At 37.5% G+C, this 22,180-nt stretch overlaps 1 protein-coding gene across 19 annotated transcripts in view; it reads left to right on the top strand.

The window, feature by feature from the left end:
- Dys (Dystrophin) overlaps positions 1-22,180 on the top strand; it is a 1,130,370-nt gene that overhangs the window by 771,146 nt on the left and 337,044 nt on the right. For all 19 annotated transcript variants that reach the window (XM_067758240.1, XM_067758241.1, XM_067758256.1 and 16 more), the window contains one exon: positions 2,021-2,175. In XM_067758240.1, the coding sequence (XP_067614341.1) occupies positions 2,021-2,175 (155 nt within the window). The remainder of the gene's footprint in view (positions 1-2,020; positions 2,176-22,180) is intronic.

The following is a 22,180-nucleotide window of genomic DNA, read 5'->3' as shown; positions in this document are numbered from 1 at the left end:
CGCTTGTACCGCGATCAGGTTGACTGTTGTCCTACTATCAAGCTCTACAATGTCAAGTGGGTGTAATGGGCTTTGTCTAATTTTAACCCATTCAAGTCAACAGGACCGTATGGGTCTATCCATGTATGTTCCAGCGGGGATTAAAACATATAGTATCAGCCCTATACAACCTATATAATGCAAGTCTACTGCTCCGTTGCGCTCCCAACAAGTGTACAGAGAAATTGATTCTAATATATGCTATCCCACTATTTTTTAGTCAAAAATCCATGCAATAGGAGTTTGCGACTAATATTGCGTTGGCTACTGTACTCCGCACGGCCTTTATTTTGGCTCCATCATTTCCAGGTTTGCTGCGGAGGTTCTTGAGAACGTCGGAGTAGCTATTTATTTCTGTATATTTTACAAGGACTACTTCTGTACGAAGCATGGTTCCGCTGGGCCTTTTTGTCTTAATTGCTGTTTCTGCATTTTTCTTTCCCTTTTTTTCCTTAGTCTGTTTTGAAACTGATTTTGGAGGTGCTTCGATATTTACGACTTGCCATGGACCTTCTTCTATACTTGCGCTGTAAAAGCCGGGTTGCAGGCATTGTGCTATATACTTCCGTGGTTATAGTTGTCTTTAGCGGATGTTTTTACTTCCAGCTCTGCTTTTACCCACTTACGACTATAGCTGTCATTTCTGCCAGATATTGAATAATCCAGTTTTGATATCCAGGCTTATGCTTTTTTGCTTCTTAAAGTGCGCTTCATAACTTTTTAAAATAATTTTACATTTCCTTCAAGTAACTTCATTATCTGCCCACGTTTTGTATAAGTTCCTTACGTGAGGAATCGTCGACGGTACTTGGCTTTTGTGTTCATAATTTTAGTCCATCGCGAGCGGTTTTGCTGCATTGATCGTCTGCGCCGTCAATGCGTATTTAAAACGCTATATCGGATGGGGCGGCGAGCGCTGAATTTTGTTGCTCTTCTAAATGCCCTCATTTTTCTTTATTCACTATTTTGCTGTTGGGTCTCCACCTCACGCTGCTATCTCTTCCCGTTCTTCAGTCGCTTTAAGAAAAGCAAAGTCCCGTGGTTATCTTTGCGAGCAGGAAGGCGTTTCTAGGGTTGAGACAAGTCCTTATGGGATCTTGCATGCAGAGCCAAGTCCAGCTTAAGGCGACGTAACTAAGAACGTGCTTGGAGTCCTGCCAGGATTTTAACGGCACGGGGGTGATTAAAGCATTACTGCGTCAGTCATTTCATCAACGTTTCACCCTTCCGTACAAGGTAATAAAAATCTACTTTCACCAGCCCTTTAGCCTTATGTTCCTTATCATGTTTTCTATAATCAGTACCTTACTGCTCTCGGCCCTGATGGGCTATTTCTCATATTGATATATAATAACGAAATGTGGCGCAATGCTTCGTAGCAGCAATATGTGCTCCTTCGTCGCACTGTTACCTACTTCTAATATGTAGGTTGTCGCTCTTGGCAACTTCATGGGGGTTGGTGATATTTAGTTTACGGGCGGCATCTGCTCGCCTGTACGCTGGAGATTCTTAGAGCATATCAGGTCTCTTGCCGCTCTTGGTCGGCGGCTGCTTAGTATTTATTGGTAGATAGCAGATCTAGATGGAAATCGAAAGTCTTGTGCTCATTGGGCTAATCCCTGCATATAAAAATACCATAAATCTCTGTTGCCTTTGTAAGGAGGTAGGTAAAAAACCTAATCACTTGCAATCAAAGTTATCAAAACTGTCAAGCCGTGATATATTCACGCGCTGCAGGAGTTCTGCAAAATGGAATGAAATCGAAGAAATGTGCGCATATATGTACATATGTACACATTTTAATGTTGTTTGTATGTTTGCATGTTTTGCTTATCTGTTTTTTCATAATATCGCCAGTCACGTATTTCACTTTATTACTTATGAATAATGTTGACATTTTTTGCTCATTTAATACATGTTTGTTTTTTTTCTTTAACTTTTCTCTTCCTTTTTCATTTTCTATGCAACAACTTTCATACAGCACACGACTCGGATTCACGTTATTTAAGCGCTGAGGAACAAAGCCGTGAACTAACGCGTAGCATACGACGTGAAGTCGCCAAACTTTCTGAGCAATGGAATAATCTAATCGATCGTTCTGACAATTGGAAGCATCGTCTAGATGAATATATGACGGTAAGTTATATATCAAAGTGTTATTTTTTCCTTGGAGATTTTTATTACAACAAAAAAAAAAAAACAAAAACAAACAAAAAAACAAAATTTTTGCTAGAAAGTTAAACAAACATGAACATGAAGATTTTATTTTATCCGCAATACAAACTCCATAGGGAATTACTTTTTCCTATGTTTCCCATTTAATCATTGATATTAAAATTTTTAAAAATTTTTTTTTTGCCTCCCTTGAGAGCCTACAAACGTCAGCATTATCAAATCGCTTTTTTAGGTACACTCTCGGCAAAAAGTATTGGTACAAAGGCTTTATTAAGTAAGAGCAGTATTCTCCTAGTGTGTTCAAGCAATAATAATTTTCGGAATTTTTATTTTTTAAACATGTGCCAATCTATACACTGTGGCGAATGTTAGCAATTTCGATGCGTCAATACGTAGTTAGTAAATAATTGCTATACAACAACAGTAAGCTATATACACACATACATAGAAACGTCTAGACCTTAGGAGTAATGGTCGAACCAGGCACCCGAGAGTATAAAAGCAATTGTAATTGTGAAGTAATACTCCCAAAGTAGTATAAATAAAGAACGTTTTTCTATGCTAAATATTTGAGTTATTTATTCGACAGTTTAGAGATACTAACGTTAGCAGAAGCTGCAAATAGTCAGGAATTTCCTAAAATTCGCTACGATATATATAAAATTCAAATTATGTTCGTATGTGCGTGGGTACATATCGGGTTGCGTCCTTAACGGATAGACCAATCACAACCAAATTTTAAACACATACAAGAAACCTTCCAAGGGTGGTCATAGACTAAAAATAATTTCGATACATAAAAGGGGCATGGAACATCCCATACAAATAGAATTTTTGATACTGCATAACTCTGGAAGTATTCTTGCTATAACATTAATTCATTAAATGGTTTTATGAGGTAAATCCTTAAAGGCCCAAATACATTCGACTTTTGCGTCGCTTTGGCGCTGGTTTCACTTTGAAAGAATGCACGGTGAAAGTTTTCATGCCACAATGAATTCAAAACGAAAACCTCAAATTTTTATTTGTCATGATGGAAAAATTGTAAATTAAAAGTTGTTATGTTCAAGAAAAATGCTATTTTTATATCTTAATATATAAAAATCACGTGTCACTATGTTTGGCGCCAATGGACTCCTAAACTACTGAACCGATTTTGAATTTGTTTTGCACTCCATGTGTAGTTTGATCTAACTTGAAATATAGGATAGGCTATATCTCAGTTTATTGTCGCAATATTATTTTATTGCAAATTTTTTTATTCGTTTATACGTAATAATAAAATGTTACGTACACGCACCGGTACTCACATTTTCAGGGGTGCGGATATACTTCCGTGTAATTGGTTGGTGTTTAATTAAAAAACGTGCTTATCAATAAAAAATATTATAGCGAATGATATCAAGTATAGCACATCACCAGGCCCGCTGAGAGGGGGGAGGGGGGGGGGGGTTCTTAGGTGGCCCGCGATTTAGAGGTACTATGACATTTTTTTAATTCAGGAGAGTTTTTAGTTGTTCCATCTGCAATTTTTAAGCCGAATTTAAAAAGCAACGAAAATCTCCATTTCGTTCTCATATTATAGTGAAGTATGAAAAATAAAAATCTATATATATGAAAAGATTTTGTTCAAACTTTCACACAAGTTGCGTAAACCTCACGCGGTGGTTACTGCAGGTACAAGGTCTCGAGATATAAGCCACAATGTGGGCCAGTGAATGCCTAGACAGTGTTTATACAATATGGATATCAAATGAAAGCTGTTGATGAGTGCTTTAGTACAGAGTAATATATTATCCAGAGACGGACTGGGACTGGGATTAGGACTAGGACTGGGACTGAGACTCGGAGTGGGACTGGAACTGGAATAAAATGCATACCACCCTCTAGGGCAGGCAATAAGGGATGCAGAAGAATGAGAAGAAATTGAGAGAAGAGAAAAGAGAGAAGGAGATTGAGAAAGAGATAGAATGAGACGAAGATGGAGATAGATGAAGGGAAAAAGACGGAGGGAGGAGTGAATAAATGGATTAGGAAAAAGTGAAGAGGGGGGGGGGGGGGGTAGAGTCAGACGGAAAAAGCTTATTAAAATGTAGGCAGATAGGCCAAATTTAGGGCAGGACAACGTCTGCCGGGGCTTCTAGTATTGAATAAAATTAATTACAAAACAAGTAAGGACGGGACTGTCTTCGGCTATGCCGAAGACTTCATAGCTTTCATGAATGGGGCTGAACAATAATCTTATCCCATTCGTAATCTACAAATAATCGGCTGTATAAGATAAGAAATATATATTGAACAGATGTACATACCTAAACGATTTTTAATATAAGTATAAAATAAAAAAATAGGTAGGTACTTTATGTGAGGATGCAAATTTTCACGTTTTTTGTGGTCTGCATGTAAAAACTATGACTACGAATCACGTATTTAGACAATATATGACGTAAACGTAAGTATTTGAAGAAATTTGAAGCTTCTAGCCGTAAAAAAATTAATATACTCTGTGAGGTCTGCTCAGCTGAGTATAAAAAGGGGCAAAAATGACAGTTTATATGTTGTATATAAAATATATACCACCGATCTGTATGATTTTTTGGCACAACAATATATACTATATACGTAAACATTCGTGGAAATTTGAAGCCTCTAGCTCTTAAAATGGGGCAGAATTTGCGAAAAGTTTCTTATCTGAACAATCGGTTGTGGGGGATATATATTATATATATGTCCGATCTCATCCATTTTTGCAGACAACAATATGTGCAATATACGAAAGCAAATGGTGAAGTAATAGTAGAGTTTATTTATTTAGCAATTTAGCAACTTTTTAAAAGCTTCAATCTGACAAATTGAGGAAGATATGACAAAAATCCTCTTTTTCTGAAAAATCGGTTGTATGTATCCTATAGTGGTCCGATCCGGCCGGTTCCGACAAATGTCTAATCGGCTCACCAAATTTTATCAAGATATCTCAAAGATTGAGGGACTAGTTTGCATACAAACAGACAGACGGACAGACGGACAAGGCTAAATCAACTCAGATCTGCATTCTGATTATCTCGGGATACATAATGGTGGGTCTATCTATTTTCATTTAAAGACTTACAATTTTGAGATTCGTGCCAAAGTTCATATACCATTTCATTTTCCTGAAAGATATCTATCTATCTTCTATATCTATAAATCTTATAAAATAAAGTCGCAAAATGCCATGTATGCACATAACTTCACACAGAATACTCCGATTTTAAAACGGTTTTTTGCATTTGAAAGCTTAGCTACGTGAGATGGTACAGTTAATATAATTTAAAGATATATATTATAGGGGCGTGGAAAATTGCCATAATGTAGCAAAAAATCATAAAATTTTTGTTTACACAGCTATAACTCATAAACGGATGGATGGATTTCAAAAATTCTACTTTTCAGTAAAACTTTGAAATATTTACCTTCGATCTGCATAAAAAAATACTTGATTGCTTTCTTATATCAGCCAAATTGTTTAAACAAAAATAACATTTTTATCAAAAAATGCGTATGTGGTTTGTTCGCTGTGAACTCTCCGCGCTAATTGCTTTTGAGTGAGGCATGATGCGACACATACATACGTATATATATATAGCATTCGCTGCGTTATTTAACTTCGGGCGTAAGTTTATAGGTATGTATGAATGTACATCAATACATAGTATAAAACAAAGTCGCTTTTTCTGTCCCTATGTCCCTTTGAATGCTTAAGCCTTTAAAAATACGCAAGGGATTTTGATGCGCTTTTTTTAGTAGATAAAGAGTGATTGAAGAGGAATTAACGGATGAACATATTTAGCTGGAAATTGGTGGAGGGGTAGCTTAGAACCAGGAGAGAGGCATTTTTGTACCGTTATGGAAAGGGTCTTGAGATCAAAACGTGGACGTGGGTAATCCTGGGATATGTTTGTACAATATGGATATCGAATGAGTACTTTGATACGGGGTATTTTTCATACCCGCGGGTAACTAGGGTCTCGAGATATAAGCGAAAACGTGGACGCGGGTACCCCTAGAATGTGTTTATAGAATATGGATAGCAAATGAAAGCTGTTGATAGGTGCTTTAGTACAGAGTAGTATTCATACCTATTGGTGACTAGGGTCTCGAGATTGAGGCCACAACGTGGACCTGGGTACCCCTAGAAAGTGTTTATACAACATGCACAACATATGGGAAGCTAGACGGAAAAAGCTTATTAAAATGTATGGAGATAGACCAAATTTAGGGCAGAACAACATCTGACGGGTCTATAAGTCATATATAAATAGACAAGACGAAAAAATTTGGAACTGTTTTCTGCTAAACTATAATTCTGAGGTATATAAATTTTGAGCTGCACTGTTATCCATAAATAAAAAAAATTTGAAAAATCATTTTAATATAAAAAATTTAACATAAAAGTCACACCACTACACATGCACTTATTCATACTATAGACATGCTGTGTGTGTGTACTTGCTTTTTGTGTACTATGCTGAATCGTGAGCATGGCCGAGGAGTTGCTTTGAACAAAAATACATAGCTGACCATGCATCAAATCTATTTCTTTGCTTTCCTTTCTTTTCCATTCTATTCTTTTATTTTCCTTTCATCTGTTTTCTTTTCTTTGCTTTCCTTTCCTTTCATTTCCTTTCCTTTCATTTCTTTTCTTTCCTTTCCTTTCCTTTCCTTTCCTTTACTTTCCTTTCCTTTTCTTTATTTTCCTTTCCTTTCTTTTAATTTTCTTTTTATTTCCTTTCTTTTACTTTCATTTCTCTTCCATTAATATTCCTTCCTTTCCTTTCCATCCTTTCTTTTCCTTTCCTTTCCTTGCCATTCCTTTCCTTTCCATTCTTCTGCTTTTCTTTTCTTTCATTTCTTTTATTTCCATTTCCCTTCCATTGGGGGTTCGGTTCCCACTATTAACGGCATATTTATCAGCACTGATGACTATAAAATGGACTTAGGTGTGGGGACTTGAATCTATTCCCATTCCCTAGAGATGTTCACGTTATTCAAACTGCCGTCATATTTTTGCGTGTTCTACGCAGAATTCATCATGATTCGGCAAGCCTGCAAATCTCTCAATCTCCGGAACATAATTGGTAAACTATCTTCTTTTTCTGAAAGCCCAGCAGCAATAGATGTGCTAGCTGCATCATACACTAGCTCAAAGCTAGGAGAAGCATGCAAGCAAGTTATAGCTTCGCTCACCAATACTCTGGAAAGATCCATTATCTTGGTTATGCTACATAGGGGAATCGATGAAATGAGATGTCTGATGAGTTGTCACGTATAGTTTCAGCAAAAGGAGTTGTGGGAATACCCAAAATTGAGGTAGGCACACCCCTGGGTGTAACTTATGAGGAAATTCGTAAATTTTACGTGAATAAAGCTCAGCAAAAGTGGAAGAGCAGCACGGCAAGGGGAAATTTCAAAAGCTACATGGCCAGAGTTTAGTGAATAGAGGACGAGGAATCTGTTGTGTAGATATAGCGCCAACTCGTATTAACTTATAGTGGTTCGCACGTCAATGGGTTTGAGGCACGCATGCGTAAAAAATGGATATTCCGCATAATAAACACTCCAGAAGTTGTAAAGACGGCTGTTCAAAAGAGGATGTTGAGCATTTTCTTTTTTTAAATGTCCGCCTCTAGGTAGAACACCTTTCAGATCATTTGATCATTCTGGGTTGATCATCGGATATAGGAATTCCAAAAATTCTTAATTTTATAAATAACTCGGGCTGGTTGTAGTACATATTCGATGTAGCATTCAATAGGTTCAAACGATATATATGGCATCAGCTACATGGGCGACTTGGGGTGTAACCCTGCCTAACTACCTGAGCATATTTTCTCTTATAAAAAGTTACGTTCAAAAGTTTATATGGAAGAAAATGCTCAAGTCAGCTGACAAAAAAAATTGCGAAAAATCAGGAAATTTTTTTAGCAGATTAAGATTAACACTTTATTCTAACACAATTTAATGAGCTACAAAACTGCATACTCAGAAAAATTCTAGAATTTTTTTTGTTTTTTTACTCAAAATTCGTGCTACGAATTGGAATTTTAGCGATATTTTCATTAGATCTTGAACTTTAAATTTTACTGATTTTATTATTATATATTTGTACCTGTTTTTATAAAAAAATAACGAAAGGCAGAAATTGCAATAAGTTTTTGTGTCTATTCATTTTTCCGTGAGTGTTGCAAAAGTTTTGTTGTGGAGGTCGTTAGCTTTTGGTTATTAATAACTTCTGGTTGTACATGGCGTATGAGCAACATGCCGAACTGAAAGCGCATATTGTAATACTTCACAGACGCGTAATTTTGAAAATTAACACGGCACACAGTACAGTGAATAAGCAGCTTTATTTTTTTGTCATACATTTCATTTATGAGCTTTTATTGTTTTCTTGCCCTTCGCGCAGCACTTGCGTTTATTTATTGTTGTTGCTTTATTGCTCTTTCATACTTTTTTTCTTTGCTGTCATTAATGCTGAGTGAAAATCACGCAACTGAATGAATAGGCCGAATTAACAATTTTTTTTTCATTTTAATGATAAACATTAGGGTAGATCACTTCTTGATGTTTAAACATCTTTACGGTAAGGGGATATTAAGTGAGTTACTTGTAATGACATGGTTGGTGACCAAAAATCAAGGAAAAGACTCAGTGAGTCTACATAAACCAAATCAGAGCAAACAAATCTGAGGAATTTTAGAATGGTTTGTAACACTTCAACCATCTTATGAGTGTGGGTTCAAATCCCACTCCCGGGAGAAAAGGATTTGAAGAGATTTACAAGATATAGTCGAAACATATGTCGTCTTGTCCGTCCTGATGCGACGTTGTTTAAATTTTTCCCAAAATCGAAAAGAGACATTTTGTAAGATAGCGACAGGGAAATTCTAAAAAGAGAAAGCGAGCGTGATGAGTAAAAGTATAAGGAGAGAGATTAGAGGCTTATTTATGCCTCATTTCTGGCTTTAAACTATATTCCGTGATAATGGCATATTATCACGGTTATCTTCATTCCAAGGCTGAGAAATCCTCTCATTACGACCCAAAGGACTACAGACCGAACAGTCTTTCGTCCTTCATACTTAAAACCTTAATAGGATTATTAGCAACATTCTGAAGACTGCTATTGATAGCAAGCTCTATTAGTACGCATACCTCTTTGGAGACTGCGCTAGACAGCCGAGTCTCTACTTTTGAAATATCGTTATTCGTGAAGCATTATTGTCTTATGGCCTTCCAAGATATTGAAAGAGCATTCAACAATATAAATACAGGTGCCGTTATCAATACCACGCTAGTGGGACTGATTTATTAACTACTCAAGGCGAGGCAAGTCGTTTCTTCGCTCTGAAAGTTTGATATAACACGTTTGTCGTAAAGTGCACACCTCAGGGTGGTGTTCATTCCCCGCTTCTAGGAAACCTTGCGATTAACTCCCTATTAAGAGATACAAACTGGGACTGCGGGAAGATTGCTGCATATGCTGATGGCCTGGTTATTGCTTACAGAGGCAAGTTCCCTCAAACTTTTTGCGAACTCATGCAGGTAGTATAGCGAGAGCGTACCCTATGAGCTTCCCGATGCGGGAACAACGTCAATTCTGATAAACGTGAGCTTGGCTTATATACCAAACGATACAAAATACTACCGTTAAACATAGCAGAATGGTGGGAGCCTAAAACCGCGAAATGAGGCCATACTCCTTTGCGTAGTTCTAAACAAAAACCTAAACTGAAAGGACAACATCACTCAGCGCAAAAAAAAAGTGTATTTTGCATTGTATAGGCGCAAAAGAGCCATTGGCAAAAAATGGATACTCAACCCCAATATACGCAAATGGATTTATACCGATTCCTGACAAGAAGCGCTTAGGTATGCTCCTTGCCACATGCGAGCTAATGCTATAGTACCACATTTACGGTCCAGTCACGCAAGTTGGCGAACATCGAAGGAAACATAGGCAAAATATCCCGCGTCATGTTAACACCCCAAGTAGTAATAAAATTTCCACAATTGTAGGAGTGTACTAACAGAGCTCAGCCTTTTTAGTTGGAATGCAAAAATAATAGGAGCGCCAGGACCATCGTTCCTGCAAGAGTTGTAAAGAGCATGAAGAGGGGGAAACAGTGGTTCACCTCATCTGCACCTGCCCGGCGCTAAGTTGCACAAGACAATACTTTCTGGTTAACCTGCGTCAGATCGTGGAGTAGGACATCAAGGACTGCGTAGCCTTTATCAGTTCCTCAAAATAGTTCGAGGAAGAAAGTTTACCGTGTATTTTGTTGGTATAACAACAGGTCCAGTGTCATTTTCCTAAGTGTACCTTCGGGCAGCCACTTCAGCCTAACCTAATCTAATCAGAGTTGCGGTTTGAAGCGGACATCAGCTTGGACTTGGCAACCTTACGACTACTACATAGCTAAATTTCTTTAATCCTGTAGCTGGGATAGTGCTCTGTGCTAACTTTTAAAAATTTTCAATTTGCGATTGAGCAAAAATTAACACAAACATTTACAAAACCCAGCACAAAAATAATCATTCGGCAAACAAAAATAAAACCAAGGAAAATTGCTCGGCGAACAAATTAAACGATAACTAGAAATCTAGAGACGGAGAGGAAAAGGAAGAAGAAACCAAAATAATAATTGCTTTCCAACAAACAGCAAAAGTTACAAAAATACTTTAAATCCATTACTGTTTCACTTTGAAAGGGGCTGGAGAAGCAGCCAAGATAAGTCTTATAATGACTGCGTTAATTGAAAACTAAAAACTATGCGGCAATGAAAATAGCTCAAGGGCAGAATGTAAAGTGTTGAGTTGGTGATGGTAATAGCAATGACCATAAAATTAAATAATTGTGCTTAGGAAGAGAAGAAGTTGGTGCAGAAACATTGTGGTTGGAAAACAGTATTATTACTGTCGAATTGTAAAAGAAACAAGTAAGGAAGGCTAAGTTCGGGTGTAACCGAACATTACATACTCAGCTGAGAGCTACGGAGACAAAATAAGTGAAAATCACCATGTAGGCAAATGAACCTAGGGTAACCATAGAATGTGTTTGTATGACATGGGTATCAAATGAAAGGTGTTAATGAGTATTTTAAAAGGGAGTGGGCCTTAGTTCTATAGGTGGACGCTTTTTGTATATGTGAAGGCGTTTTCGAGATATCGACCAAACTGTGGACCAGGGTGACCCAGAACATCATCTGTCGGGTACCGGTAATTTATTTATATCTGTAATACCACGAACAGTATTCCTGTCAAGATGCCAAGGGCTTTTGATTTCGCCCCGCAGAACTTTTTCATTTTTTTCTACTTAATATGGTTGGTCTCACACCCATTTTACAAAGTTTTTTTCTAAAGTTATATTTTGCGTCAATAAACCAATCCAATTACCATGTATCATCCCTTTTTTCGTATTTGGTATAGAATTATGGCATTTTTTCATTTTTTATAATTTTCGATATCGAAAAAGTGGGCGTGGTCATAGTCAGATTTCGGCCATTGTTTATACCAATACAAAGTGAGTTCAGATAAGTACGTGAACTGAGTTTAGTTAAGATATATCGTTTTTTTTTTCAAGTTATCGTGTTAATGGCCGAGCGGAAGGACATACTGTGTATAAAAACTGGGCGTGGCTTCAACAGATTTCACCCATTTTCACAGAAAACAGTTATCGTCATAGAAGCTATGCCCCTTTACAAGGATTGGTAAATTTTTGTTCGACTTATGGCATTAAAAGTATCCTAGACAAATTAAATGAAAAAGGGCGGAGCCACGCCCATTTTGAAATTTTCTTTTATTTTTGTATTTTGTTGCACCATATCATTACTGGAGTTGAATGTTGACATAATTTACTTATATGCTGTAAAACTGTTAAATTTTTTGTTAAAACTTGACTTAATAAAAATTTTTTTTAAAAGTGGGCCTGTTCGTCATCCGATTTCGCAAATTTTTATTTAGCACACATATAGTAATAGGAGTAACGTGCTTACCAAATTTCATCATGATACAACGACTGCCAAATTACAGCTTACAGAACTTTTAAATTACCATCTTTTAAAAGTGGGCGGTGCCACGCCCATTGTCCAAAATTTTACTAATTTTCAATTCTGCGTCATAAATTCAACTCACCTATTAAGTTTCATCGCTTTATCCGTCTTTGGTAATGAATTATCGCACTTTTTCGGTTTTTCGAAATTTTCGATATCGAAAAAGTGGGCGTGGTTAAAGGCCGATATCATTTTAAATAGCGATCTGGGATGAGTTCCCAGGAACATACATACCAAATTTCATCAAGATACCTCAAAATTTACTCAAGTTATCGTGTTAACGGACAAACGGACGGACGGACGGACGGACATGGCTCAATCAAATTTTTTTTCGATACTGATGATTTTGATATATGGAAGTCTATATCTATCTCGATTCCTTTATACCTGTACAACGAACCGTTATCCGATCAAAGTTAATATACTCTGTGAGCTCTGCTCAAGTGAGTATAAAACAAGTAAGGAAGGCTAAGTTCGGGTGTAACCGAACATTACATACTCAGTTGAGAGCTATGGAGACAAAATAAGGAAAATCACCATGTAGGAAAATAAACCTAGGGTAACCCTGGAATGTGGTTATATGACATGTGTATCAAATGGAAGGTATTAAAGAGTATTTTAAGAGAGAGTAGGCCATAGTTCTATGGATGGACGCCATTTAGGGATATCGCCATAAAGGTGGACCAAGGCTGACTCTAGAATTTGTTTGTACGATATGGGTATCAAATGAAAGGTGTTACTGAGCATTTTAAAAGGGAGTGGGCCTTAGGTCTATCGGTGGACGCCTTTTCGAGATATCGCCATTAAGGTGGACCAGGGGTGACTCTAGAATGTGTTTGTACGATATGGGTATCAAATGAAAGGTGGTAATGAGTATTTTAAAAGGGAATGGGCTTTAGTTCTATAGGTGAACGCCTTTTCGAGAAATCGTCATAAAGGTGGACCAGGGGTGACTCTAGAATATGTTTGTACGATATGGGTATCAAATGAAAGCTGTTAATGATTATTTTGAAAAGGAGTGATCCTTAGTTCCATAGGTGGACGCCGTTTCGAGATATCGCCATAAAGGTGGACCAGGGGTGTCTCTAGAATGTGTTTGTACGATATGGGAATCAAATGAAAGGTGTTACTGAGCATTTTAAGAGGGAGTGGGCATTAGGTCTATAGGTGGACGCCTTTTCGAGATATTGCCATTAGGGTGGGCCAGGGGTGACTCTAGAATGTTTGTACGATATGGGTATCAAACGAAAGGTGTTATTGAGCATTTTAAGAGGGAGTGGGCATTAGGTCTATAAGTGGACGCCTTTTCGAGATATTGTCATTAGGGTGGGCCAGGGGTGACTCTAGAATGTGTTTGTACGATATGGGTATCAAACGAAAGGTGTTACTGAGCATTTTAAGAGGGAGTGGGCATTAGGTCTATAGGTGGACGTCTTTTCGAGATATCGCCATTAGTGTGGGCCAGGGGTGACTCTATAATGTTTGTACGATATGGGTATCAAACGAAAGGTGTTACTGAGCATTTTAAGAGGGAGTGGGCATTAGGTCTATAGGTGGACGCCTTTTCGAGATATCGCCATTAGGGTGGGCCAGGGGTGAATCTAGAATGTGTTTGTACGATATGGGTATCAAATGAAAGGTGGTAATGAGTATTTTAAAAGGGAGTAATCCTTAGTTCTATAGGCCTTTTCGAGATATCGCCATTAGGGTGGGCCAGGGTGACGCTAGAATGTGTTTGTACGATATGGGTATCAAACGAAAGGTGTTACTGAGCATTTTAAGAGGGAGTGGGCATTAGGTCTATAGGTGGACGCCTTTTCGAGATATCGCCATTAGGGTGGGCCAGGGGTGACTCTAGAATGTGTTTGTACGATATGGGTATCAAACGAAAGGTGTTATTGAGCATTTTAAGAGGGAGTGGGCATTAGGTCTATAAGTGGACGCCTTTTCGAGATATTGTCATTAGGGTGGGCCAGGGGTGACTCTAGAATGTGTTTGTACGATATGGGTATCAAACGAAAGGTGTTACTGAGCATTTTAAGAGGGAGTGGGCATTAGGTCTATAGGTGGACGTCTTTTCGAGATATCGCCATTAGTGTGGGCCAGGGGTGACTCTATAATGTTTGTACGATATGGGTATCAAACGAAAGGTGTTACTGAGCATTTTAAGAGGGAGTGGGCATTAGGTCTATAGGTGGACGCCTTTTCGAGATATCGCCATTAGGGTGGGCCAGGGGTGAATCTAGAATGTGTTTGTACGATATGGGTATCAAATGAAAGGTGGTAATGAGTATTTTAAAAGGGAGTAATCCTTAGTTCTATAGGCCTTTTCGAGATATCGCCATTAGGGTGGGCCAGGGGTGACTCTAGAATGTGTTTGTACGATATGGGTATCAAAAGAAAGGTGGTAATGAGAATTTTAAAAGGGAGTAATCCTTAGTTCTATAGGTGGACGCCTTTTCGAAATATCGCCATAAAGGTGGACCAAGGGTGACTCTAGAATGTTTTTACGATATGGGTGAGTAAGGGAGTAATCCTTAGTTCTATAGGCCTTTTTGAGATATCGCCATTAGGGTGGGCCAGGGTGACGCTAGAATGTGTTTGTACGATATGGGTATCAAACGAAAGGTGTTACTGAGCATTTTAAGAGGGAGTGGGCATTAGGTCTATAGGTGGACGTCTTTTCGAGATATCGCCATTAGGGTGGGCCAGGGGTGAATCTAGAATGTGTTTGTACGATATGGGTATCAAATGAAAGGTGGTAATGAGTATTTTAAAAGGGAGTAATCCTTAGTTCTATAGGCCTTTTCGAGATATCGCCATTAGGGTGGGCCAGGGTGACGCTAGAATGTGTTTGTACGATATGGGTATCAAACGAAAGGTGTTACTGAGCATTTTAAGAGGGAGTGGGCATTAGGTCTATAGGTGGACGCCTTTTCGAGATATCGCCATTAGGGTGGGCCAGGGGTGACTCTAGAATGTGTTTGTACGATATGGGTATCAAACGAAAGGTGTTACTGAGCATTTTAAGAGGGAGTGGGCATTAGGTCTATAGGTGGACGTCTTTTCGAGATATCGCCATTAGTGTGGGCCAGGGGTGACTCTATAATGTTTGTACGATATGGGTATCAAACGAAAGGTGTTACTGAGCATTTTAAGAGGGAGTGGGCATTAGGTCTATAGGTGGACGCCTTTTCGAGATATCGCCATTAGGGTGGGCCAGGGGTGAATCTAGAATGTGTTTGTACGATATGGGTATCAAATGAAAGGTGGTAATGAGTATTTTAAAAGGGAGTAATCCTTAGTTCTATAGGCCTTTTCGAGATATCGCCATTAGGGTGGGCCAGGGGTGACTCTAGAATGTGTTTGTACGATATGGGTATCAAAAGAAAGGTGGTAATGAGAATTTTAAAAGGGAGTAATCCTTAGTTCTATAGGTGGACGCCTTTTCGAAATATCGCCATAAAGGTGGACCAAGGGTGACTCTAGAATGTTTTTACGATATGGGTGAGTAAGGGAGTAATCCTTAGTTCTATAGGCCTTTTTGAGATATCGCCATTAGGGTGGGCCAGGGTGACGCTAGAATGTGTTTGTACGATATGGGTATCAAACGAAAGGTGTTACTGAGCATTTTAAGAGGGAGTGGGCATTAGGTCTATAGGTGGACGCCTTTTCGAGATATCGCCATTAGGCTAGGCCAGGGGTGACGCTAGGATGTGTTTGTATGATATGGGTATCAAACGAAAGGTGTTACTGAGCATTTTAAGAGGGAGTGGGCATTAGGTCTATAGGTGGACGCCTTTTCGAGATATCGTCATTAGGGTCGGCCAGGGATGACTCTAGAATGTTTGTACGATATGGGTATCAAACGACATGTGTTACTGAGCATTTTAAGAGGGAGTGGGCATTAGGTCTATAGGTGGACGCCTTTTCGAGATATCGCCATTAGGGTGGGCCAGGGGTGACTCTAGAATGTGTTTGTACGATATGGATATCAAATTAAAGGTATTAATGAGGCTTTTAAAAGCGAGTGGCCCTTAGATGTATATGTGAAGGTGTTCTCGCGATATCGACCAAAATGTGGACCAGGTGATCCAGAAAATCATCTGTCGGGTACTGCTAATTTTTTATATATGCAATACCACTAACAGTATTCCTGCCAAGATTCCAAGGGCTGTTGATTTCGCCTTGTAGAACTTTTTCATTTTCTTCTACTTAATATGGTAGGTGTCACACCCATTTTACAAAGTTTTTTCCAAAGTTATATTTTGCGTCAATAAACCAATCCAGTTACCATGTTTCATCCCTTTTTTCGTATTTGGTATAGAATTATGGCATTTTTTTCATTTTTCGTAATTTTCGATATCGATAAAGTGGGCGTGGTTATGGTCGGATTTCGGCCATTTTTTATACCATGATAAAGTGAGTTCAGATAAGTAGGTGGGCTAAGTTTAGTAAAGATATATCGGTTTTTGCTCAAGTTATTGTGTTAACGGCCGAGCGGAAGGACAGACGGTGGACTGTGTATAAAAACTGGGCGTGGCTTCCACCGATTTCGTCCATTTTCACAGAGAACAGTTACCGTCATAGAGTCTATGTCCGTACCAAATTTGAGAAGGATTGGTAAATTTTTGTTCGACTTATGGCATTAAAAGTATTCTAGACAAACTAAATGAAAATGGGCGGAGCCACGCCCATTTTGAAATTTTCTTTTATTTTTGTATTTTGTTGCATCATATCATTACAGGAGTTGAATTTTGACTTAATTTACTTATATACAGTAAAGATATTAAATTTTTTGTTAAAATTTGAATTAAAAAAAAATTTTTTTTTAAAAAGTGGGCGTGTTCTTCATCCAATTTTGATAATTTTTATTTAGCACATATATAGTAATAGTAGTAGCGTTCCTGCCAAATTTCATCATGATATCTTCAACGACTGCCAAATTACAGCTTGCAAAACTTTTAAATTACCTTCTTGTAAAAGTGGGCGGTGCCACGCCCATTGTCCAAAATCTTACTAATTTTCTATTCTGCGTCATAACTTCAACCCATCTGCCAAGTTTCATCGCTTTAACCGCCTTTGGCAATGAATTATCGCATTTTTTCGGTTTTTCGAAATTTTCGATATCGAAAAAGTGGACGTGGTTATAGTCCGATATCGTTCATTTTAAATAGCGATCTGAGATGAGTGCCCAGGAATCCACATACCAAATTTCATCAAGATACCTCAAAATTTACTCAAGTTATCGTGTTAACGGACGTACGGACGGACGGACGGACGGACGGACGGACGGACGGACATGGCTCAATCAAATTTTTTTTCGATCCTGATTATTTTGATATATGGAAGTCTATATCTATCTCGATTCCTTTATATATGTACAACCAACCGTTATCCAATCAAACTTAATATACTCTGTGAGCTCTGCTCAACTGAGTATAAAAAAGACAACTTTACAGTCAGTATTTAAATGCTTAGAGCAGCTTTGGTACAATCGTCTGAAAGTATGCAACAATTTGTATACAATATTATATGCAATGTTGCGTGAACTACTCAACTAAGGGGCGTTTTTTAAACGGTTTTATTTAGCTTGACTCTGTGTAGCGAAGAATTTTGTAATTAAAATTTATTTATTAACCCTCCGATTAGCGGTAAATAAATTCAACACATTTTAGCGTTGTCGTCTGGCCAGACGAAATTTGACACTTTGAACTTTACCACAAATATTTGAATTTTTATTGATAAATTTTGAAATAAATACGAACTATGAGGTCTTATAGGCTTAAAATTATGTTCGTCTAGCCAGACGACAACGCTAAAATGTGACATAATCAACTTTGTTACAAAAAAAAAATATCGATTTCCGAATTATTATAAAGAACGCCTCTAAACTTAAAAAGTCACTAAAGTTTTTCATACTCGGGTGGCTAGCAGTAAAGCTATTCACGAAAATAAAGCCTTCTCGTCTGGCCAGATGCCACAATCTATCGGAGGGTTAATTAAAATTTAATTTCCCGATAAGCTGCAAGCTTGAAACTTCGAATTTAGTTCAGAATTCGATGACAATGCAATAATAAGAAAAAACTCCGATAGGTGGGGACAAGGTTTTGAATGAAAAATAAAGCGTGAGTATCAGTTACTCTTGGAGTCCGATGTGTTAACATATGATGTAAACATAGATGTACCTCTAGAAAACTAATATCTTTCAATCGTCTGCAGCCCTTCCAGTAGTTGAAGCTGAGATATAACTTTAACAGAAACAAATAATTTCGAGCTATTCATAACAAACCGATGTATCATTGACAACAAAAAGATAACACACCGATAAAATTTTGACAAAGAATCGAATACTTTTCTTTAGCAAATCGATGTCGGTAAATTTTCGATAACAAATCGATAAAACTGTGGTATCAAATCAATAACTTTTCGAAAGCAAAACGAAACAATGCCACAGCTTTTCGAAAACAAATCGATATCACGCTGACAAAAAATTTGTAATGCTGCGATAACAATTCGATGACCAAATAATAACATATATTGATTATTTTCGATAAATAATCGACAGCGGGAACAAACCAATAATAACTCATCGATATCAAACCGCTAACACTACGATTATATGGTGTACCGTTGATAACATAAAGGTAACACACCGATAAACTTTTGATAATAAGTCGATAACTTTTCTGTAACAAATCGAATACTTTTCTTTACCAAATCGTTTTCGCTAAATTTTCGATAAAAAATCGATAACATTGTGATATAAAATCAATAACTTTTCGATAGCAAAACGAAAAAATGCCACACGTTATCGAAAACAAATCGATATCACTCTGAAAACAAATTTGTAACACTCCGATAGCAATTCGATAACCGACTATTTTTCGTTAAATAATCGACAGCGATGACAAACCAATAATAACTCATCGATAACGAACCGCTAACACTACAAATTTATTACATGCCGTCCTATTTCCGATCATCTTGTTTCTTTTTCTTTCTTTGCTACACGTTTCTTTCCTTGCCTTTTTTTGCCTTGCCTTTGATTCGCAACCGCAATGATAACCGTAAGCACTTATAATTTCGACTAAGGCTTACTTGGTATTTCTATAAGTGGTACGGAGATGTAATGACGTGCAAGTCAAAGCTCTTTGCCTGATTCGTAGAAATATTAAGTAAAGCGACCAAGTTATTTTTTACCAAAATGCCTCATACGACTGGTTTAATCGTAACCAATAAAGCTGAGGTGCTCACAATGATTTCATGTTATGTAAAATCTCAAGTTTCTGATTTCAACATCATTACATCGAATTATCTCAATAGAGGCTTTGGTGACGTAACCTTAATTTTAATTTGAAACGAATAACCCAATGTGCCATCGAAGTAAAGAAGGGCGTTTTGAAACAAATTCTAAAATGGGGCGTTATTCAAAAATTTTCAGAAATAGGGCAAAGCCTAACGTGGTGTGAACGGTCCAGCTTCAGAAGATCCTTTTTCAGTTGGAGCAGTACTTTTTTATGCTGTTGCTTCTCTGCAGTTAGGTCGTTTTCAATAAAGATTGACGTCACAGATAGTTTCCTATCATTTTTGAGGACATCGCTAGCCATCTCTGCTGAAACACACTCCGCTATCACGCTCATTTTCTGGTTTCTGCTATACAATTTGCGCATTTCTCGCACTTGAACATGTTGCATATTTAATTTATCGCCGCATAGCTTTTGTACCGCTAACTTAGGAGAGGCTTCTTTTGGCAATATCTCTCATAACTCTTTTCGGAGTGATATCAAAACTAATTTAGAGTCAACGCAATTTCTGTTTGTATTGAGTAATGGCAGAAGTGAAAGGCACAGTGGTGTGGTGATAGCATGGTTCCCCCCCCCCCCCCCCCGCCCTCCCCTCCTCCGAGCAAATTAGCTTTGAAACAACACTCAGCGCAAAATCATATCCAAAAAAAGTCTGAACTCCCAAATGCTCAATATCACTTCTTTCTTAATCTACAACAAATACAACTCCTTCAGAGAGCCCCAACTAACTCAACCAAAGTTTGACTGATTACTTTTTAACCAAACTTAACAAATTAACAGACAGTTTGTTTATTTAACCAAAACATGACAAGTTGAAGTTATCAACAACAACACAAACAATTTATGTTAAACCAATTGTGTATTGTTGTTTTTGTGTTGGCAATAAAATGCCACAAAAAACAATAAAAACTTTAAAAACATTTGAGACTTACAAAGTAAATGAAAACAAAACAAAGTGAAAGCAAGAAAAGGATATACTGCAACAGGAAATGCAACACTACATAGAGTAGCTAAAGTACATGCCAAATGATGTAATAAACAACAAATAAATATATATAAAGGCGTAAATACTCAGAGAAAGAGAGAGGAATAATGGGGTCGCTGACCCCCTGAGTATTTTATAACTATCTGATACTGAAATGGATGTAAGAAGCCATCGAGTAAGGAGTAAGCGCTTACTGCTGATGTTGCTGACAAATGAGCATGAAAGCGAATGCAAAATTGTTCGCTGAAGAAAAAAAATTTCTTTTCTGTAATTTAAATCGATAACTTTTCCATAACAAATAAATAACTTTTTGATAACACATCGATAACTTTTCGTAAATAATCGATTGTCGATAATTTTTTGATATCAAAACGATAATTTTTTTAAACCAAATCGATAACTTTTCCATTATATATCGACACACTTACGATAACTTTTTCATAACATACCAACACCTTGTCGACAAAATAGTTAACGATCGAGGCGAAGATGTAGTAAAAAGTGCATAAAATTTCCAGTTTCTCATAAAAAATCGATTACATCTCGATAAAAGGTCGATTGATAGTACATTGATTATTTTGCGATAACTTATCAATAACCTTTCGGTAGTAAATTGATAAATTTCCGACAGTTTTTTATACTAATTCTATAGCTTTTCAATAAAAAATCTAACTACACGATAACTTTTTGATAACGTATTGATGATTATTTGATATTAAATCGATTACTTTTCGACAATAAACCGTTGACTCACCGATAAGAAAATTGATTCCGTTAATTACGTATAACAAGTTTATAACACTTCGATAACAAATCGATATCGTCTATACCTCGTCGATAATAAACTGATAACTCGTATATACCTCGTCGATAATAAACCGATAACTCCTCGCTAAGATATGGATAACGCGCAAAAAGGTAGCTTATGGGAAACAAATTGTTAATACTTACAAATTGATAATCCCCCATTCGCTTTTCACACTTTGTGCTTACATTCTGGATTTCTCTATACAACATACCACTACCGATGTGTTGCTTACGCCTACACTTGCCTTACATTCGGTATTCCCACATATCCGATCCCTAAACGATCGGGTTTGTATCTTAATGGTGCTGGTTTTACCTGATCGTGCCGGGTTCATTTCCGGCAAGGGACCACTAACATCGATAACGCTCCCCAAAACCTTCGGGTAGTATCTTCATCGCAAAAACAGCAACAACATTCCTACATACTGATGGTAAAAATACCTAGCCAAACCCTTTGAGATTAATATCAACATGATTTTAGCCCACCGAATGTGTCCACACTGTTACCAGAATTTGTTAGGTGCCCAAACGGACAACCCCAATCCCACGCTATCGCATCTGCATTCATACCACGTCACTGCTAAGCAACAAATGTATGTGTAGAGCACCGCCTGCAGTACTCGAGTGTGACTCTTGTAGTTAGTTAAGTTAGTTAGTGCAGTATTTAGTTATGTTTAGCTTTTAAGTGCTGGGCAACTATGCTTTTATGGCTAAATTACAATTTAAGTGCTTAAAAATACATCTAAATATATGTATATAGATAGAGTTAAACAAAA

The sequence above is a fragment of the Eurosta solidaginis genome, chromosome 1 (assembly GCF_040869045.1).
Source record: "Eurosta solidaginis isolate ZX-2024a chromosome 1, ASM4086904v1, whole genome shotgun sequence".
NCBI lineage: Eukaryota > Metazoa > Arthropoda > Insecta > Diptera > Tephritidae > Eurosta > Eurosta solidaginis.
This window is presented reverse-complemented; position numbering and strand designations above follow the sequence as displayed.